The 20,618-nt window shown below is 39.5% G+C and overlaps 1 protein-coding gene across 1 annotated transcript in view; it reads right to left on the bottom strand.

Annotated features, from left to right (window-relative positions):
- Rp1 (RP1 axonemal microtubule associated) overlaps positions 1–20,618 on the bottom strand; it is a 223,286-nt gene that overhangs the window by 171,556 nt on the left and 31,112 nt on the right. The window contains exons 2-3 of the mRNA XM_060385925.1: positions 14,278–14,913; positions 13,350–13,521 (exon numbers count right to left, since the gene is read on the bottom strand). Of these exons, the coding sequence (XP_060241908.1) occupies positions 13,350–13,521; positions 14,278–14,913 (808 nt within the window). The remainder of the gene's footprint in view (positions 1–13,349; positions 13,522–14,277; positions 14,914–20,618) is intronic.

Here is a 20,618-nt window from a genome sequence, read left to right as displayed (position 1 = left end):
CTTCCATACTTCAGTGAGCAGAGCGCATTGCTTTAGGACAGAAACAGCGTGTGTCATGAAAAGAAGAAAATTTTTTCAGCCTTTATGCATTTATCCCTTATGTTCAGTGACAAACTTAGGTTATTTTAGCACATCCATGTGCTGCTCCCAGCATATTACTCATTCTATTTTTCAGTCACTTTCAGACAACAGATTTCTAAGTTCTATCAAATGTATTTCTATAATATCAGTGGGTATAAGGAGTCACAGGGTTTCCAAATTGATACACGGGCAATATCCTATAATTATTTTTAAATGTTTTTCATACTCGAGTGTATTTATACATCTACATAGCATGTTTTTATTTACATGTAATTAAGTGTTTCCATTATGCAGGTAAGCCTACACAATTGTTAATATCTTCAAAGCAGTTCTCTTTCAACTTAAAGAGGCGTTCAAGCCCCTACTCTAGGTTAAATCATTCCAGCTCCTTTTCCTTTGCAGAATGTTTGTTTCCCTTGACAGTTGGCAAATTTTTAACATTATATCCCTCTCCAACCCTGGTCAAGAGCCACTTTTTGGGGTAATTCATTTTTCCCTTTCCCATGTCCCTCCCCGCTGTGTTCATCTTGGCACCCACAAGTAGCCTGCTTTGTTTGGGAACCACTTTTGATTGTGATTTGCTCTGATCCTCTCCCATCCTTTCCTCCACTGCTTGCCATCTCTGCACCCACTGGTCCGCCATAGTTTGGCAGCCGTTTTTGCCTAGACTAAATAAACAGCTCATTCACCAGATTTCACGGGCCTAGCTCCAGTTGCACATCTCCTGCAACGGTTTCCATCTAAGGCAGGCCAGATTCTCCCACCAGACACACAACCAAAAGAAGTCCACGCGCTTAGGTCAAACTGCAAAAGCAGAACATGAATGTACAAGACAGCAAGGATGTCTCCCTTCAAACCCACTAGTTCTGTAGAAGGGTTCTCTAACGGTGAATCCCTTAGATGAATCCCAGGCCACAGAATTTTAAAGAACAATCATAAACTTTACAAAGAATTTAAGAAATTTAAAGACAACATCAACAAACACATCATTGTAAGCCAAGAGAATAACAATAACTGTCAGAGTGATGTTCAAAACAATGCAAATATACAGAAGAATGAAATGATGCTGAAGAATAAAACAGCTGAAGTGAAGATGGAAGTGAAAACTAAATATCCCAGTTAGAAAACTCAGGGGAAAACTTTACAAGTAGAATGTAAATAATAGAGAGTGTCAGAACTTGAACGTACAGTAAAGGATCTAGACGAAATAAATAAGCAAACAATATGGGAAAAAAGAAACATTAATAAAGCTTAAATCACACATCAAACCTCACACATTAATAGTGGGAGACTTCAACATACCACTCTCACCAACAGATCATCAAGACAGAAACTAAATGGAAAAATAATGAATGAAGCTAACAGGCATCATAAATCAAAGGGACCTAACAGATATCTACAGAACATTTCACCAAAACACAAAACACATTCTTCTCGGTACCTCACAGAACCTTCTCCAAAATTGACCATATAATCATGAATTTTTTGTAATAATAAACAGATATACACCAAATGGTGATATCTCTAGTTTCATAACAAGTGTACTAAAGGAATTTAGAATACAGATTAACACAAACCAAATAATAGTAGTGATTTTACCACTCCATTTTCTCTAAAAGGTCATCTGGAAAAACCATTAGAAAAAGAAAAAAAACCCTCAGAAATAAAATGACACTTTACATTAAATGGACCTAACAGATATCTACAAAATATTCCACTCTAACACCAAAATATATGCATTCTACTCAGCAGAACATGGAAGTTTCTCTGAAAAAGACCACGTGCTGATACAAACACAGAAAAACTATAGCAACTGTATAAAACTCATGGAAACTAAACAACTTATTACTGAATTATGATAAGTCAAAGAACTCAATGCATAAATCAAAATAATCCTGAAATTAAACAAAGATGAAAACACAACATACTAAAATATCTGAGACACAGTAAAGGCAGTCTTCACAGGGACACTTATAGGTCTACATGGCTACATTAGAAAATCAGAAAGAGCACAAATAAATGATTTCATAACTCAGCTCAAAACCTTGGAAAAACATTAACAAACCAAACCCCAAATCACTAAATAACAAAAAATAATAAAAAAAGAAAGTGTGAATTAATGAAATAGAAACCAATAATTCAAAGAACAAACAAGCAAATTTAAGAGCATTTTCTTCTAGAAGATAAACAAGAATGACAGACCCTTAGCCCAACTAGCCATAAGACAGAAAAGGATGACCCAAATTAACAGAATCAGAACGAACAGGGAAGAATTACAAGGCATCAAAGTCAGAATATTGTAAGGAGAGGCTTTAAAGACCTGTACTTCATTAAAATGGAAATCTAAAAGAAATGAAGGATTTTTTTTATTCATCCAAACTATTACAGAGCATCTTCAACAATAACAATGGAAAAACTGAATGTCTAAAAAGAAAAAAAGAAAGGAAGGGAGGGAGGGAGGGAGGGAGGGAGGGAGGGAGGGAGTTAGGAAGGAAGGAAGGAAGGAAGGAAGGAAGGAAGGAAGGAAGGAAGGAAACTCCAAGACAATAAAAGACCTAAATTTGAAACTAAAAATTCAAAAACTGCTAAACTCGGGGAGGGGAAGCACATAGGCGGTACCCTACAAGATGTAGGTACAGGAAAAAGACTTTCTGAGTAAGACTCCATTTGCCAAGAACGAAAGCCAAAATTTGACAACTGGGACCTCATAAAACTAAAACTTGTCTGTTCAGCTAAGGAAGCAATCAAGTGAGTGAAGGAGAAACACACAGAATGGGAGAAAAAAATCTTGCCAGCTACATATCTGAGGATTAATATCCAAAACATACAAAGAACTCAAAAACAAGGAGCGAAGATAAAGATGACCCAATGAAAAAATGAGCTAGCAATCTAAACCAAACAGTTCTAGATAGAAGAAATAAAAATTGGCTAAGCAATAGCTTTTAAAGGTGCTCATCATCCTTAGCAATTGGGGAAATGAAAAGTAAAATAACTTGGAGATTTCATACGACCCTACTCAGAATGGCTGATATCAATATAAGGCCTGACAACAAATGATGAAAAGCTTGTGGGCAAAGGGCAGTTCTCATTCACTGTTGAAAAAAAAAAAAAAAGGCAAATTTATGCAGCCACTCTGAAAACTAGTATGAAAAATCCTCAAAATATTACAATTGAATCTGTCATGTGACACAGCTACACAACTCGTTGGCATATGCCCCAAAGACTAGACAACCTGCTCTGTTTGTTCAGCCATGTTCAGTGTTGCCCTATTCATAGTAACTATAAATGAAAACAACTAAATGTCCTCGAATAGATAAATGGAAAATGAACATGTGTAGTACGTATACACAATGAAATAAAATCCATTTGTAAAGAAAAGTGAAATCACAAAATTTGAAGGTAGAACAGATTATATTTTATGAGTTATACCAGACCCAGAAAGACAAATGTTGTATGTGCTCTCTCATCTGCAGTTCCTAACTCAAAGTTTTCAGATGTGAGCATATAGCATGGAGTAAGCACAAAAAACTAGGAAAGTATACGGGATCACAAAGACAGTGGGAGGCTAGAGAGGGAAATAGCAGAAAACACATTTAGGGAGAAAGTAAAAAATGAGAAGAAGACTCCAACTGGGGATGGGAGAGAGTTCAATACAGAAAGATGAGGAACAAGTAACACCAAGGTTATTTGATAAAAACTCAAATAATCATTTTATATTTACCTAAAATTATTTACATATGTATGAATACAAATTAGCTGTAAAGAAAAAACAAATCATGAAATTTTCAGGTAAATGGATGGACCTAGAAAGGATTGTTTTGAGAGAGATGTCCCAGACCTCTCAAACACCAAATGTTCTCTCAATCTACAGTTTCTAGCTCCAGTTAGAGATAGAGAGATGGATGGATCACAGAAGATAGATAGATAGATAGATAGATAGATAGATAGATAGATAGATAGATATGATAGATATGATAGACATAGATGGATAAATTTATTTTTAGAAATGTATATATTTGCAGTTAAAATATAATTACATCATGTCTTCCTTTCCTTTTCCCTACTCTAACCCCTTACATTTCTCTTCTCTCTGACCTCCCCCATATCCCACAATTATGTTCATAGCAGCTGTATTTGTAATAGCCAGAATCTGAAAACAACCTAAGATGTCACTCAACAGAGGAATGGATAAAGAAATTGTCACACATTTACACAATGGAATACTACTCAGCTATTAAAAACAAGGAAATCATGAAATTTGCAGGCAAATGGATGGAACTAGAAAAGCTCATCTTGAATGCGGTAACCCAGAAGCAGAAAGATAGGCATAGTATATACTCATGTATAAGTAGATATTAGCTATATAATATAGTATAGCCATACTAAAATCTACAGACCTAAAGAAGCTAAACAAGGAGCACCCTAGGGAGGATACTTACATCTCATTCCGAATGGCCACCAGGATAGACAGCAGAAGTGGTGAAAGAGAGAAAACTGAATGGGAGGGTCCTCTAAAAGACTCCACCCAATAGGGGATTGAAACAGATACTGAGACTCACAGCCAAACTTTAGGCAGAGTACAGGGAGTCTTATAGAAGAAGAAGTGAATAGAAGGACAAAAGGAGACAAGAGCCCCACAAGAAGACCAACAAAGCTAAAAAAAACCTGAGCCCAGGGGGTTCTGCAAAGATTGATGTACCAACCACGGACTATGCATGGAGAGGACCTAGGACCCCTGCTCAGAAGTAGCCAATTGGCAGCTCAGTCTCCCTGTGGGTTTCCCAACAAAGGGTAGCAGGGGCTCCCTCCTGGCAAGAACTCAATTGCCTGCTCTTTGATCACTGCCCCCTGGTGGGGAGGCCTTGCCAGGCCACAGAGGAAGAGGATCCAGGCAGTCCTGACAAGCTATGAGCAGGCAGCAGAGGAGGAGAACTCCCCCTTTCAGTGGACTAGAGGAAGGGGATTAGTGGAGAAGAGGGAGGTGGGAGGGACTGGGAGGAATTGAGAATTGAGAGTGGGGACTTCAATCGGGATATATAATGAATAAGTTGTAAAATAAAAAGAGAGAGAGAGAAGAAGAAGAAGAAGAAGAAGAAGAAGAAGAAGAAGAAGAAGGAAAGAAAGAAAGAAAGAAAGAAAGAAAGAAAGAAAGAAAGAAAGAAAGAAAGAAAGAAAGAAAGAAAGAAAGAAAGAAAGAAAGAAAGAAAGAAAGAAAGAAAAGAAATTTTTTAAAGATTTTAATTTCTAGAAAAAGAACTGTAGGTGCAACTTAGCAGTGATTGATAAACTCTTTTTCCGTGAGAATTTGGTGAATACTGTCTTATAGAATACTTAGAAATGTCAATGAAGATTTTGAGGAGACTAGAGACAACTCTCTGAAATAAAATACTGGAAGATTGTACTGGAGACTTTGCAATCATGCTTTTTATTCAATCACCACTTACATTAATAAATAATTTAGTTTAAAGTTACGTTTATTCAATGAAATATTCAAAATATTACATATATATAATTGACAATATTTTTAAAGACACATTTCTTGTCCTGATTATATTTCTGATATATTCATGAAAAAAAGTCATAGATACAAGAAATTATATAAGTTTAAAATAAAACTACACAGAACTTTAATTACTTAGAAAATGAGTAACAAAGCAATGAAGAAAGTCAAATCATTTTTATCCAAGACTATGATTTCCGGGGTAGTCTCAATTTAAAAGAGTAAGAAATTCTTAGAGAGAATCTACCCTGAATTCTATCCCAGAACTGCATCTTTTTTGGAGAAAACATATTGACAGGTAATAATAATGCTAATACTGAAACTATATATTACCTTGCTCATTATTGTTTTCAATATCTACTACATTTAATTGATATTCTTTTTCCCAGATTAAAAGAATTTCACCTTCTAAAATATAATGTACTTCTAATTTATTTCTGTTCTTTATATTTAAAGATTTCTCAGCTTGGCAAATATCTAACAAGTAAACTTGACCAAACAGTTCAAGGGGGAACTGACAACTGGTATTTTCTCTTTCTACTTGGCTGGGAGTTTTTCTTGAGTTCTGGAATCTGTTGATTATGTTGTTATTCTCATCAACACTTTTTAAGTTATCTGTCCACTTGCTATGGTTTATTGTAATAGAATTCACATCCCCCACAACTAACAATGGTGAATGCAAAAGATCTGAAAACCTTTTCTTTAAATGTAATTGGAATTTCTTCAAACTAATAGCTTCCTCAAAAGACTTGCCATATTTGTGTTTCATTCTTTTATCCATCGAGTCAATCATGTTTTTAAAATAAAGTTGATCAAACAGATCACCAATGGCCTTATCAGTAAATTCTTGGCCTGCACTCACTTTGTTGCTTTCACTTTTAAACAAGTTTTTGTTTGACTGTAGCAGAAATGGGTACATTTTCATCCATAAATGAAAACCCAAAGAATTTTCAATATCAGAATCTTTGCGGTAAGCAAAACCTCGGTCTTCCTCATTAACAGGCTGAATAATAACAGTTAGTATTGGACAATGTTGACCACAAAGAGCATACAGTTTATCCAAAGAGTCACCTTCCTGGAGTGCACCATGAGTTATATTACCTCCAGGTAATGGCTGAGTTTTAATAGCACCATCATCCACAGGGTGGACTTTATTACCAGCAGGAGCAAAGGCTTGAGTAACAGATGTACATATTCTTTCAGATGGGTAATTACTCTTCTCTTCTTTGGGATGATTGGGTAGTCTCTCTTTGGAGCAGGTTTTATTTTGCACATCTAGAAAATCTTCACCAAAAGGCTCAGAGTCACTGCCATGAGGAAAGTTAAAATAATTGCATTTCACTTCAAGGGGTTGAGTCATTTCCTCCACTTCTGAAGAGGACAATTCAGCCATTGTTGGACCAGGAGCCAAATCTCCAAAATGTGAATATGGCACCTCAATGCTGTTCTTATCAGTTAGAGTATCCAATGATGTGGTGTCTGCATTGCCGTACATGCCAGGATTGTCAGACGACACCCTCCACAAATGATTTTCTCGCAGGAGCCATTTGCCATTTTCAATCAGTTTCCCTTTCTCTTTTTCCACAAAGACCTTCTCATGCTCAATTGGTTTTATAACCTTTTCTATGCTGTTGGCCCCCAAACTGTCTCCTGTACCATTAACATCCACTTCACCTTGTCTTTCCTCCTGGAATTCCTGCAACATGAGTGAACGTCTAGATACTCCTTCAGAAGAGACCAATGACTGGCATTCAGAATCATAAAAATTTGTTTTCTTAGCACCTTGAACTTCCACAGGATTATAAGGACAAACTTGAGATTTATGGATAGACCCATGAAAAAATGGTGGTTTGATAACCTCTGCTTTGCCATAAAGCTTTTCTATTGCCCTTTTAACAATTCCTTTATTGTACTCTTTCTCTTGGGCAATGCCATCACTGTCATTGTGATCACCACTGGATGCTTTACAAGGATGTCCACTCTCACTGTCTGTTCTATAATCTGACCAGTCTGAAGTCACCGGGCTTCTGTGGTGTTTCTTAAAATTAAGAGAAGACTCTGTGTGACTTACATTTTCCATGCTTTCTACCATCATTTTAACTCTCATTTTCCTTTCCCCTACACTGATCTCCTTTTCTGTATTTTTATTGGAATTGTAGCAAAAAACTAAAGATGGTGGTGTCACCAGATCCCTGCCAGTTGTCTCCAAAATCACACTATTTCTTCTTTCCTCTTCTATAATATTCCTATCTGATGTGTTCATCAATCCCAAAGTCATCTCAGCCTCTAACTCTTTTTGCATTGATTCCTCAGTAGCTTTTTCTCTAGCACTTGTCTTTATATTAAAGATATCTGTGTCTTGGCTTTCTAATTCTTCAAAAGATTCTAATTCTGAGGTGTTATTTCTTTCACTTGATGTCACACTATTGGTTATTGACCCTGGTTCTTCAGAAGTCCTTGATTCTTCCTTATCAAGAGATATATATTTCTTTTTATTCAAAATTTTCTTAAGTGAGCAATCTTTAAATTCTTCTAGTGGACTATAGTCCTTATCAAATTCTGGGTCTGTTTTACTTAGGAAAAGATCATGGGAGCTTAAGTTAATGACATTTTGAGATGATATTGATACATTAGAGTCATTTTTATACACAGGGTCTGCCAAAATATTTAGATCTTTTGGAACTTCATTGACTCTTTTGAGTTCTTCAGTTAATTCCAAATCATCAGTGCATTTGTTTTCTTTTGAATCCACAGAGTCAATCGTATTGCGGTCTCTGATGAGAATGTGAGTCTCATCACTCGGGCAAGCTGCCTCATAGATGTTGTTCTCCTTCTGAGCACAAGCCTTATGGGAACACACACCATTTGTATGTAAACAGGCCCCTCCTAGGAGAGAAGCATCCTTTGTGGAGCGCTGACTCACAGTAGAACTATTACTGGTGACAAAGGCATCACTCAGATTACCTGTCCCTTTTGGAGGATAGCTCACATTCCCAGTGCACATCTCACACAGAGAGTTATGTGACTTGCTAACCATTTCTGAAACGCACAACTCAGGGCCACAGTCCTCCCTGATGGAGTAGCCTTCGTCCAAGATGGTCGTCTGTGTGCTTTCATTGTCATCACACGTGACAGCATTCTGAACGCTAGCTGCTCTACTATTTGCTGGTACTGTACCTTGTTCTCTCCCACTGGGCCCACTGTAATTTTTGGTTGATTCCACTAAGTTGGCAACAGCAGCCTTCAAGTCATCAGCTTCCTCTGTGATGGCAATGTGCTTCAGAACTTCCAACAGAGCAACTGTTTCTGAAGATCTGCTGGTGATCATATGACCATCACTTTGACAGAAGCTGTTCATATTTCCCTTTAGGTTTAGTACCAAAAGCCAAGCTAGAAGGAGATTAGTGGATGATTTATATATTGCAGAAGGGAAGACAACATCTGCTATTGAACCTGGCATTTGAGCAGTTCCATTCTGATTTTTCTGATTATTAGAAACAAAAGCTTCCAGGTGCTGAAGCAAAAGGGCTGGTAAGTAGTCTTTTGAAGCATTCTCTCCCATGGTGTCTACCTGAATGGCAACCTCAATACTTTGCCTTTTTGTAGCTAGATTCATTTCTTGGTAAACAAAACTCTTTTCTGATCTTGACTTTTCAGTACATAAATTACTTTTAGTGCTATGATCGTTAATAGTTGTCTGTGACAAAGTACAATGGTCATGCAGAGTAACCAAGTAAGAATCATTCACAGACCCATCCTGGCTCTCACAGAGATGTTTATTAAGCTGTTCACCATTGTCTTTAGCAACAAGAGATTTACCTGCCTCTTGATTCTTATTGCCTATCGAATTGGCACTTTTAGTTTTGTGCCTATTACTTTCCATAACAGAACTATTTCCTTTTGAAGAAGTTGTGTGGAGATTATGTCCTGGAAAGATATTACTGGTATAATTTGCCACGTTACTTCTGTCTTGGCATAGTGGAACTGACTTTCCATGCTCAAAATCTGGATATGGATTTACACTCTGCAACCATCTCTGTACATAGCTCTTAACTGAATGATGGGGGATACCCTCAGGAAAATCAGGTTTTCTCAAAGCTAATGGATCTGCCCTGGTTGTATCATGCTGATCACTTACTATAGCACCTGATGTCAATTTATTTCTCTTTTGTTTTTTCTGGTTTTTTAAAGATACATGTAAATCATTAACTTTTGGTACTAAACTCTTTTTCGTCATTCCTCTTAAATTTCCAGTTACTATCTCCATTTGTGACTGTGATCTCTGCAAAACTTTCTGGTTTTCTTCAAGGATATTAAACACATGAAGTAAACTTTGATTTTCCAAATTATTTTTACAAAGTTTAGATTCACTGTGGAGAAATACTTTATCTCCTTGACCAGTTTCTTGTTTTCTAACTCCTCCTACGCTTATAATATTTAATGGTCTGAATTTTCTTTTGGCTAAAAGTTTTTGAGTCTTTAGATTTTGAGAAGTATTTAATTTATTTTTATGGAAATTCTTGGAAATTTTGAAACTACTTTTGGAAAAAAACTTATTTGATTCAGTTACCACATCACCTGTATCAAGGCCTTCCTCGCACACTCTACCTTCTTTAAGAGTACAGTCTGAATCTTGCAACACTATTTCTTGTGCAGTTACTCCTGCTCTGTTTATTTTCCCAACTTTATTAGAGGTTCCTTTGGTTTCAGTCACTTTTTTCTTATACTTATACTTGGAATTTATCATTTTCTGCTGTGATTTCTTCTTTTTGCTGACAAAAGAGGACGAAGCCTGCTTTCCACTTTTTGGAAGTTCTGTTAAACCAGAAGGAGCAAATCCATTAACAAGCCTGTCCACTCTTGTGGAAAGGGTAGAAGATCCTATAGAAGGAACCTCAGAAATACATTTGCCATTTTGAGAGTTGGTACCTGAAGAAAGAGTTGTATCTGCTGAAATGGAATTGAACATGTCATTGGTATTGCCATAAGTTCTGAAGTGCTTGATACCAGCTTTGTCTGACACCACTCTATCATCTATGCCTTCCTCTGCGAGTGAGTTCTCTGACACAGTTACTGGTAAACCGTTGCTATGGCACATCTTTAAGACCTGTTGACTTTTAATTTCTACAGCACCCCCATTTATGGCATTTGATTTGAGCAGCCCACTTTCCTTTGTTCTTTCTAATGCTGACTCCATCTCATCGTTGCTACTGATCTGAACAAGTTTATTAGATACTGAGGACATTTTACTGCAAGAATGTGTAAACATGTGATATTCAGACTTTTCTCCACCCTCTCTCTCTTCACTATAGGAAAACTGTTTTTCTTGAACCTCTGTTTCTGATACTACAGTGACAGTACCTATCACAGATTTCTTTTGTCTCATTCTCGTTCTCCTTGGCCCTGGGGTTGGAGGCCTATAAAAACGTTTTACTTGTTTCTGGCTTCCCTGAGTAATGTCTGTTTCCACAGAAGCATTCTCCCAACCAGCAGAGCTACACAACTCAGCCTGCTGCTCTGCCATTTGAGTGTTTTCTTCCTCTGTCAAACTGCCTTGCTGGGTAATGTCTGTGATGTCCTCAGACAATGAACACGCTGCAAGCTTTAAGCTAGGTGATCGATCATCTGGCTTTCCTGGGTAACTACTTAGCCTACTCTTTTCGTCATTAGTAGAAAGACTGGCTCTGTTGACAGTGGTCGTCCACTTAACGTTTTCTTCTTCTTTTATCTTGAATCGAACTTTCATCACAACTGTCATAGTACCATCTTGATTAAAAATAATTGACTTCTCAACACCATCTTCAGAAGGATATGTCGACAGTGTCTGAGAATCACATTTTTCTAAGGCCAAGAAGTTCTCGGGAGCTACAGAACAGTCTGAAATACAATCGTACGTTTTCTCAGAAGCCAGAGAATCAGTCTGGGACCTTAGGACTGGATGGATATGTGTGCTCACTTTCAAGATTTTAAGAGTAAAAGGTACCACATCAAAACACCAGGAGGAAAGCAAAGAAGTTGTAAATATCCCAAGGGAGAAGCAGTAAAGAAAGAAGAAAAGGAAAAGTTAGTACAAAATACCATTTTTCTGTTTACGATAAAAACGTTAGAGTTATTTCTAAACTGTATGTAGTAAATGGTTTATTCGAAAAAATTTTACTGAACTTTGTTTTTTTCCAAGCTACTATTAAAAAGTAAACTAACCATACTTTAATGGAGATATTTACACAATTTTAATTTTAACAACTTTGTGTTAATAAGAATGTTAATAAGAAGTATATAAAGTACAAATTCCTAATGATTATGTTGGATAAAAATATTTTGTGTGGTTTTATTTGTTTACCAATACTAAAACTGGAATCCAAGAAATTTCTGCATATTTATGTAAGAAAGGGAGGCAAACAGCCATTTATGGTAGTGTTCCATCTGTACATAAGAGACCACAGAAGCTTTATGAAAGCAGAAACATCTTTAGTATTTGATTGATCAAATAATATTTAACTTTATTTGTGTAGTCAGTGCAGTTGATTTAATATACACATAAAGAAACAGCTGAGTTAGATATGGTGCTGTGCTCCTTTTTGTGTGAGGTTTCTGTCATTAACCCTGGCAGTTGTGCTTCTTAATATAACAGATTTCCCCCAACGAATCCTTATAGACTTGTATACAGTAATTGCATTTGAAGTTTTCGGAGCTAAACCTAAAAATATTTTTACAATTTTTGATAAATAAAAATGTCTCTTTCTTAACTTTTTGAAGCAAAACTTAATTATCAAAGCTCTCACAGCCTGAAAATCACAGCCCGGAAAAAAAAAAAAAAAGCAGCTGATAAGAGACACAAAAAGAGCAAACCACTTCAGAAAACAAATGACCAAGGTAAAACAGTACTACTATATGCAAAATATATATTTGGTAGTTAATACCTACAAAATTAGGTACACTGACAAGTAAGATTGAAATAATAGATGAAAGCAATAATTATTTCAGCCATATTAGCAATAAGAACAGGGATTACTATCTCTTAAAATAAAGAGTATTCCAAGTTTAAAGAGAATGAAAATTCAAATTAAAGTATAAGTGGCAACCAGCACACTGCCATAGTTTACATGTCCTTGGAAATATGAGCGCAGTGAATAATGGGTTAGCCTCTCGCGCGCTCTTGGGCCTCAAGACATCTCTTTCTTCCCTATGGTAAGAATAATACCACACTGTTAAACAAATCTTAAACCTTCCGCAATTTAGGTTATTATTGCTAGCATGAGCTGGCTGCATAAGCCACTTTGATCAAAAAGTGTTTCTGAGAATTGGTAATTTCACAGGAATACCTTCCAAGGGGAGGGCATATAACTAGATTTTTTTTTTTTTTTTAGAGAGAGAGAGAGAGAAAGCCCACTGATTTGCTGTGGTCAGCTATGAATACTCATTCAGACAAACATGTACAACTACCAGAGGTGTCAAATTCAATTCCTTAAAACTCTTTCCAAAGCAAGAAATTCTGACACTTTGTTTTATTAAAAATAAAAAGTATACTTCATCCATTTAAAAATGTATATCATTGATTCTTTTGGAAAAGTCTTTCAAAAAATCACCAGATAACTTCTGTGACTGTTTCCAACTATAAATTAGCCAATTTCATTTTGGGATACTTTCAGTCCTCACACATTTTGTCTTTTCAGATGAATGAGCCTGGTCCTTTAAATATAATTTTTATTGTTGTGCCAAAAAAAAAAGTTTCAGCTCTAAAAATAAGGTTTATTTATAAAGTACTTACTCTTTCTTTTTTCTAAGATAGCTTTTCCCTTCCGGTGCACGCGCTGAGAGATCCCTGGTAACGTGGCAGGAAGCGAGTACTTTTGGATGTCGTAATTTCCTGGTTTAAATGGCTCCCTTCCGGCTGCCACCACAGCCCCAGAGCTCAGTATCACTGCCTGGAGACTAGGAACCTGGAAGAAATCAGAGTCGCGGTCCTCACATGAGCAAGTACTGTCATTTCCACGTGGCATATTTATAACTTATAGCTCAACTTGACAGCTTCCCAGAATTGAAAGAAAAAAAATCACCAAGCGGTTTTGTTTGTTTGTTTTAGTTGCCAGTCGTGTACACAGAATAATCTAGGCAGGTTGTGGGGATGGGCGTAAACAGACCAGTGACTCTCCTGAGCCTGTGTAGTAGTTAGAGAGTGACTGGCTAATTTTCTGACAGATCTAAAGGAATCTTTAAAAGCTGTGTGGTATTTCTGACCAAAGCCTACAGTTAGCGCCAAGTGCCTGCCAATCCAGAGCCTACTAGGAAAGGGCTTGGTGGAAGAGCAAGCAAGTCTGGAAGGTGATCTCTTGGGCATGTGCTGTTGGCGGCAGGCCCTGCAGACCCGCCACAGGGACACTAGGAGAAGGATTTCTCTAGATAGGAAAACGCTATTCTTGGCCACTCCCTTCCAAGAAAAACTACACAAATGGCATTCTTTAACAAAACAGAAAGGGAGAATACCCATCCCTGCCAACCCAATGGCCTGTCAGATCCTGACAAGAAGAAAAAGACTACTAAAATACATGTACATGCACATGTACACGCACACACAACCACACACACACACACACACACACACACACACACACACGCACGCACACATGCAAGCACACATGCACGCGCTCTCGCGCGCACACACACGGGAGATGGCTTAAAGCCACCAGAACACTCACTTTTCTTCCATCTGTGGCATACAGCTTAGCCACCGGCCACTGCATGACCTGCGTCAGGTGCTGCAGAAAGACCTGGAAGCTCTGAGTGACCCTCCGGCTGAGGAGGACCACACGCTTGGTCTTCGGGTCACCGTTCCGGAAGACCACGAGCCTCCTTGGGGCGCGAAGCATGCCGGGAGCAGTGGTGGCCACGGTCGTAGTAGCCGAGCGGAGGTGCACATGTGTGCTCACAGAGCGGCTGCCGAGCCAAGGCCGGGGGCGCCTGCGGGCCTTGTCCAGGTCAACCGGCAGCACCTTCCTGTTGTGGGAGCACAGGTAAGACTCGCCGTCCTCCAGCTCCTCCAGCCTGGTGATGCTGTGCCTTCCGCGGGGCGTGCTGATGTTCCTCACCCCGAAGGGCAGGGGCACCTTCCTGGATAAATTGTCCAGCAGAGCGTCAAACGTCTTAAAGGAACGAGGGTTGACCACCACCCTTACACCGCCAAACTGGGGATCTCCGCTCTTGTAGAAGCTGATGCGTTTAGCCACTACGGGATGAGTGACATTTGAGTGGCGAGGGGAAGGAACTTGACCTTCCGAAGAAGTCAGATGAGCCATGGAGAAACTAGTAGGCGTCTCACTCATTTTGGATGAGACCTAAAGAGGGAGAAAACGGCTTATTTCCACAATGTTCCGTATCACTGTGCCTATATGATAGTGCTGACACTTGCTCATTACCGCCGGAGACATTCAGAATAGTCCTAAGATTATATTTATTAAATAGATTGCCAAATTTGAAAGACAGTCTTAAGAGACTACCAAAATAAGTAAAACCAAGAGATTTAGTTCAATGGTAGAGTAGCTTGCCGAATTCAAGGCCCTGAGTTGGATCCTCAACTGGGGCTGGGGAGGAGACTAGGGATATTTAGGACAAAAATTTAGAATAGCATATTGACACTCAAAAAGATGAAGGTAAATACATTATGGTATATATGTCAGTACAACAAAACCCTATGCAACTGAGGCATCTATATTTTTGTCATAGAAAGATAATCATGGAATATAATTGAATGAAGATCTTATTATCTCGTTATTATGACACGGATTTGAATGTGTGAGGTAGAGTAAGGTGAAAACAGTTTACTAGATATCAGTTTATTTAGTGATTCACTTAAGGCTCTGCCTGTGCTGCCTGCTTGTCAAGCCTAACGTCACTCGCTGTCTGGAACAAAATGACCTGGAGGTCATTCTGCTGAAACAAACGAGCCGTTGCCCTTACAAATAACTGCTAACTGCTGTGTAGGCTTCTGTAGGAACTTGCTTGCTTGCCCTCCCCTCCTTGTGGTTTTAGAGTGTAAAAGCATACAAACCGGACTAGGGATCAAAGCTGTCCTGCCCTTGGTCTAGCATTGACATCTCCCCTCTTCTACTCTGATTGGTATCAGAGTGCTTATTCCAGAAAGATCCCCGCATTTCTGAAGCCTCCCAGGGAGATCTCCTTCACCATGACCCCGGTTAGTTCAGCTGCTGCTCTGGGACCTCGCAGCCCACTGAAGCCTCCGGAACTGAGAACTGCGCACCCCAGATGGGATTCCAGGGTATTCTGCCCATGGCCAAAGGGACTGTGAGACCCAGAATTGGAGTCTCAGAATGTAAGAAGATGGGACTGGGCAGGGACATCCAGACCAGATAAGAACCCCCAGAGAGATAGACTGGGACTTCATGGTAAGAAGCCCCGGGAGATGGGCAGGAAGTGCCAGTGTACACTGGCTCACCTGCAGGAGACTGCATCTAAAGCCTTGACGTGATTGCTGAGGTGCACTGGTCTCCAAGGAAAAGGTAGTAGATTGGTCTCCTGTGAAACAGACTAGGAATTTGCTGTATAACTTCTGAATGAATGATGGGTGAGTGTGCAGATGCCTGTGGTGGTCCTCCCACAGCTCTGTGGCCATGACCTATGACTGGGACCCAACCAGGGGTTCTGCTGAGGTTGCTTTATTTAAATGGACAATCACCTTTCTGTAAAAGAAGGTAACTGAGCACAGGGACAGACTGAATGCTAAGGTAAGACCTCTAAAGTCACTGTAAGGTTGGCACCTACTTGAAGGAGAATCCTGTCTTCTTGGCCTTGGCCCCTATGTACCACAGCGGGCTAGGCACATACAAACTCCACCAGCTCTTGCTTAGGAACAGTTCTCCTCATGGGGTCTGCACAGTCCCAATGTGAGATTCACAGTCTCACAGACTGTCAAGCCTGAAGACCCAAGAAAGCACCCCCATTAGCTTCCCCAGAGGATAAAATCTTGCACGTGATGCAACCTTCCGACTGGCTCCAACTTCCAGTGCTACACAGAGCCAAGGCAGTCTCAAAACCACCTGGTCTTGCCCTTTCAGTGGAGTCACCCTGATGCCATGCTCACCAACCTCCACCAGCCTGCCAGCTCCTCCAAACTCCTGTTCTGATGTGTCAACTAAATGAAATGCGCAGTCCTCCCTTCATCCATTACACCTCAGAAGAGATGATCACCCTACTAGTGTTCCCAGAGTTCCCTTGTGTAAGTCAGAAGAAAGAAAAAGAGCAACCGCTGAGGGGACTGTTGAAAATCAGGAGGGTTGGCTGATTACCACAGACAGGAAAATAATTCCAGCTATGACGGCTCCCAGCTTAATCCAGCAAGCCGTGAAGCAGCCCATCTGGGAAAACTGCCCTACGAGAACTGTTGCAAAGGTATTTGGTGGGCTGAACTTGCCAACACTGACCAAACAAGCTAGCAAAGCCTGTGTGCAGTATGCTTGGAACACTTCCAAGCAGTGACCCAAGCCCCCCTTGCTGACACAAAATCAGGGATCCTGCCCAGCTGGCCATTAGAAGTGGACTTTAGAAACAGTCGGTCCAGCAAAGGTTGCTGATTCTTGCTGGTTACATAATGGATTTTTTTTTTCAGGCTACATATTAAGCAACTGAGCAACATCCTCAGCTGAATTTTTTAGATGTTACCAAACTTCGTAAATCTTTAAAATTAAAAAAAGAAAGAACATAAGATTTCAAAAAACAAAAGACACAAGAGAGACACAAACCAGAGGTCCTCCAATGAGAAAAGTTAGTTTGACGATTCATCAATATAATTCTTCATGACCTAACACAGAGATGCGGGGGGAAGGGGACAGAGGAAAAGACTTTTCAGATTGACATTCAACTGTAAGGGAATGAGTATCATTAAGTAAAGACTGTGTTAAGGAAATCTGTAATGGGTATATCTAGAGGAATATGTATCATTAAGTAAAGAATGTATCGTGGAAATCTGTAATGGGTATATCTAGAAGAATAAGTAACATTCAGTAAAGAAGGTATCTGTAATGAGCATATCTAGATAGATATGTGTCATTAAGAATGAATCATAAAGATCTGTAATGAGCATATCTAGAGGGATAGGTATCATTAAGGATGTATCATGGAAACCTGTAATGAGCATATCTAAAGGGATAGGTATCATTAAGCAAACAGTATATCATGGAGACCTGTAATGAATATGTTAAAACAGAATCAAACTCTTCCTCTGCAGATTGGAGGAAATGTAGATAAATCATCCATCATAATGTTGAGAGCTGTTCACTGAATAAGTGACAGAATTACTAGGAACTGACCAAAATGGTGTCATCTAACTGCTGCATGCACCACCTGTTCTAAAGCAAAATAGCAAAGGGGAATTAAAGAAAGGCTACCTACCCCCACTCCCCTCCCCTCAAAACAAAGTTTCTCTGTGTAGCCCTGGCTGTGCTGGACTCCCTTTGTAGATGAGGCTGACCTCAAACTCATAGAGATTCACCTGCCTCTGCCTCCTGAGTGCTGGGATTAAAGCACCATGCCAGCTAAAGAAAACAGTTTTAGTAAGCCATAGGTAGAGGTGTTTCTTAAGGTCAGAATCTGAGTGACAATGTTAGAAGCTGTAGAAGGGCTTTATCTAGCTGTAGGTCTTCCTTTATAATATACTGTGGCTGTTTCTGTTGTCTTTAATCATTTTAACTGTTAGGGCTTTTAAAAGCATAAGAAAGCCCGGCAGCCTTGAAGACAAATGAAAGAAATATGATTGGTAGTGTAGGGATAGCAGAGGCATGTTTGTACTGTAAATCTGGCCCAAATCATCTACATAAATATTTGCAAGCTATGCCTCTCCCCAACTGACTTGCAAATCTTTATGTGCAATTCAGAAGAGAAAAAAAGAAAACAAACCAAAAACATTGTGATCAACCTGAAAATGAGTTGTTCTCCCCCTCTCACTTCCCCGGAGATTTAAAGTGATTATAGTTTTTAAGATAATAAAGGTGGCTAGCAGGCAAGTGCATGAGCAGCAGGGAAATCCAGCTTTTCAAGAGAGTCAGCAAAACTGAAACCTCCTCTCATCCTCTGATAATCACTGACCTGACCTTGGGCAGCCTATTTAATCTCTTTTCCCTCTTCAGCTATAAGAAGGTAAGAAGCTGATTCACCAGGGTCTGAGTACAAGTGGACAGGAAGAATGACTCCTGTCTGTTCTGTTCACTGTGGCTAAGTTAATTGGATATTTCAGCTAGTTATCAGAGATGTCGTATCTTCCCAACAAAAAGAAAGGGTTACTATGTTCATAGCAGCTTTATTCATAATAGCCAGAAACTGGAAACAACATAGTTGTCATTCTAACAAAGAACAGATAAAGAAAACATACATTTACACAATAGAATACTGCTCAGCTCTTAAAAATGAGGAAATCATGAAATTTGCAGGCAAATAGATGCAACTAGAAAATATTACCCTAAGTGAGGTAACCCAGACCTAAAAAGACACACATGGCATGTACTTGCTTATAAATGGATATTAGCCATACAGTACAGGTTAACCATAACTATAGATTGTAGAAAAATCCATAGACCCAAAGAGGACCCAAGGGAAGATGCTCAAGTCTCCCCTCAGAAGGGGAAATAGACATCCAAAGTAGGTGAGGAGAGAGAGCTGGGTGGGGGGAGGAGGTAGGAAGAGGAATGAGGCTGAGGATCAGGTAGGGATAGAGCAGGAGTGGGAGGTGAGAAGCATTGGCAGGAAGAAGGGAAACCAGTGGAGGAACATCTCTGTGAGAAGCTGGAGACCTGTGACAGGGTACACTCCTGGAAGACTATGGGGTGACTCTAGCTGAGACTCCTAGCAGCAGGCGATGTGGAAACCGATGTGGCCACCTTTTATACCCAGGCAAGACTTCCAGTGGAGGGAGTAGACACCAACCCCCACCACACACACACACACACACACACACACACACAGAATGTTTAATGCAAACTTCCAACAAGGGATGAAGATGGAGCAGAAATTGAGGGAAGGACCAAACAATTCTGGCACAACTTTAGACCCATCCCATGGGAAAGGGCCAACCCTTGACACTATTAAAAATACTTGGCTAAGCTTGCAGACAAGAGACTGGCGTAACTATCCTCTTAAAAGCTCCACTTAGCAGCAGGCCGAAACGTATGCAGAGATCCACAGCCAAACATTAGGCAGAGTTCTGGGAACTCTTGTGGAAGAGTTGGGGGAAGATAGAGGGACTTGGAGGAGACAAGAACTCCACAAGAAGACCAACAGAGTCAACTGACCATGGGGGCTCACAGAGACTGAACCACCAACCAAGCAACATGCATTGACTGGACTGTTATCCTGCACACATATGTAACTAATGGGCAGTTTGGTCTTCATGAGAGTCCCCTAGCAGTTAGAGCACCTTCTGTCTCTGACATGGACTCTGTTGCCTGTCTTTGGATCACTTTCCCCTAGCTGGGCTGCTTTACTGGGCCCAGTGGAAGAGGAGTTGCTTAGTCCTAGTGCGACTTGATGTGCTGGGGCGGGTTGGTGGAGGGCTCCCTTTTTCTGAGGAGAAGGGAATTGGGAAAGGAGGAAGAGGGTGGGGGTAGAGCTAGGAGAAAAGGAAGAAAGGGGCTTTAATAGAGATGTAAAATGAATAAATAAATAAATAAATTTAAGGGTTTTTTTTTAAAGAATGGGCAAATATCTGAGGAACTAGTTACACCATTCACCTTGGTCTATCACTGTATTGTATTGGGTTGAGACCACACTATATCTCATAAATCTGTACAATTACTCTGTGTCTATTTTTAAACATCCTTCACTGTTTAAATAAAAGACTTCAGAGCCCTTTACCTCCAGCTATTTTTAGGTTTGTTCACGTACATGTTTATTTGAAAATTCATGAATAGGTATTTTGAGACTCAGTTTTAATTTATTTTGGAAAAATGAAATGCATCTTTCTGCAAGGGCATTGTGATGATTTTAATGTTACTAGTCTTCTGCATCTTGCTGTTTGAAATGCTGTTAACTCGGT

Source organism: Meriones unguiculatus, chromosome 6 (assembly GCF_030254825.1).
Source record: "Meriones unguiculatus strain TT.TT164.6M chromosome 6, Bangor_MerUng_6.1, whole genome shotgun sequence".
NCBI classification, from domain to species: domain Eukaryota; kingdom Metazoa; phylum Chordata; class Mammalia; order Rodentia; family Muridae; genus Meriones; species Meriones unguiculatus.
Note: the sequence above shows the minus strand (reverse complement) of the source record. Positions and strands in the feature narration are given on the sequence as shown.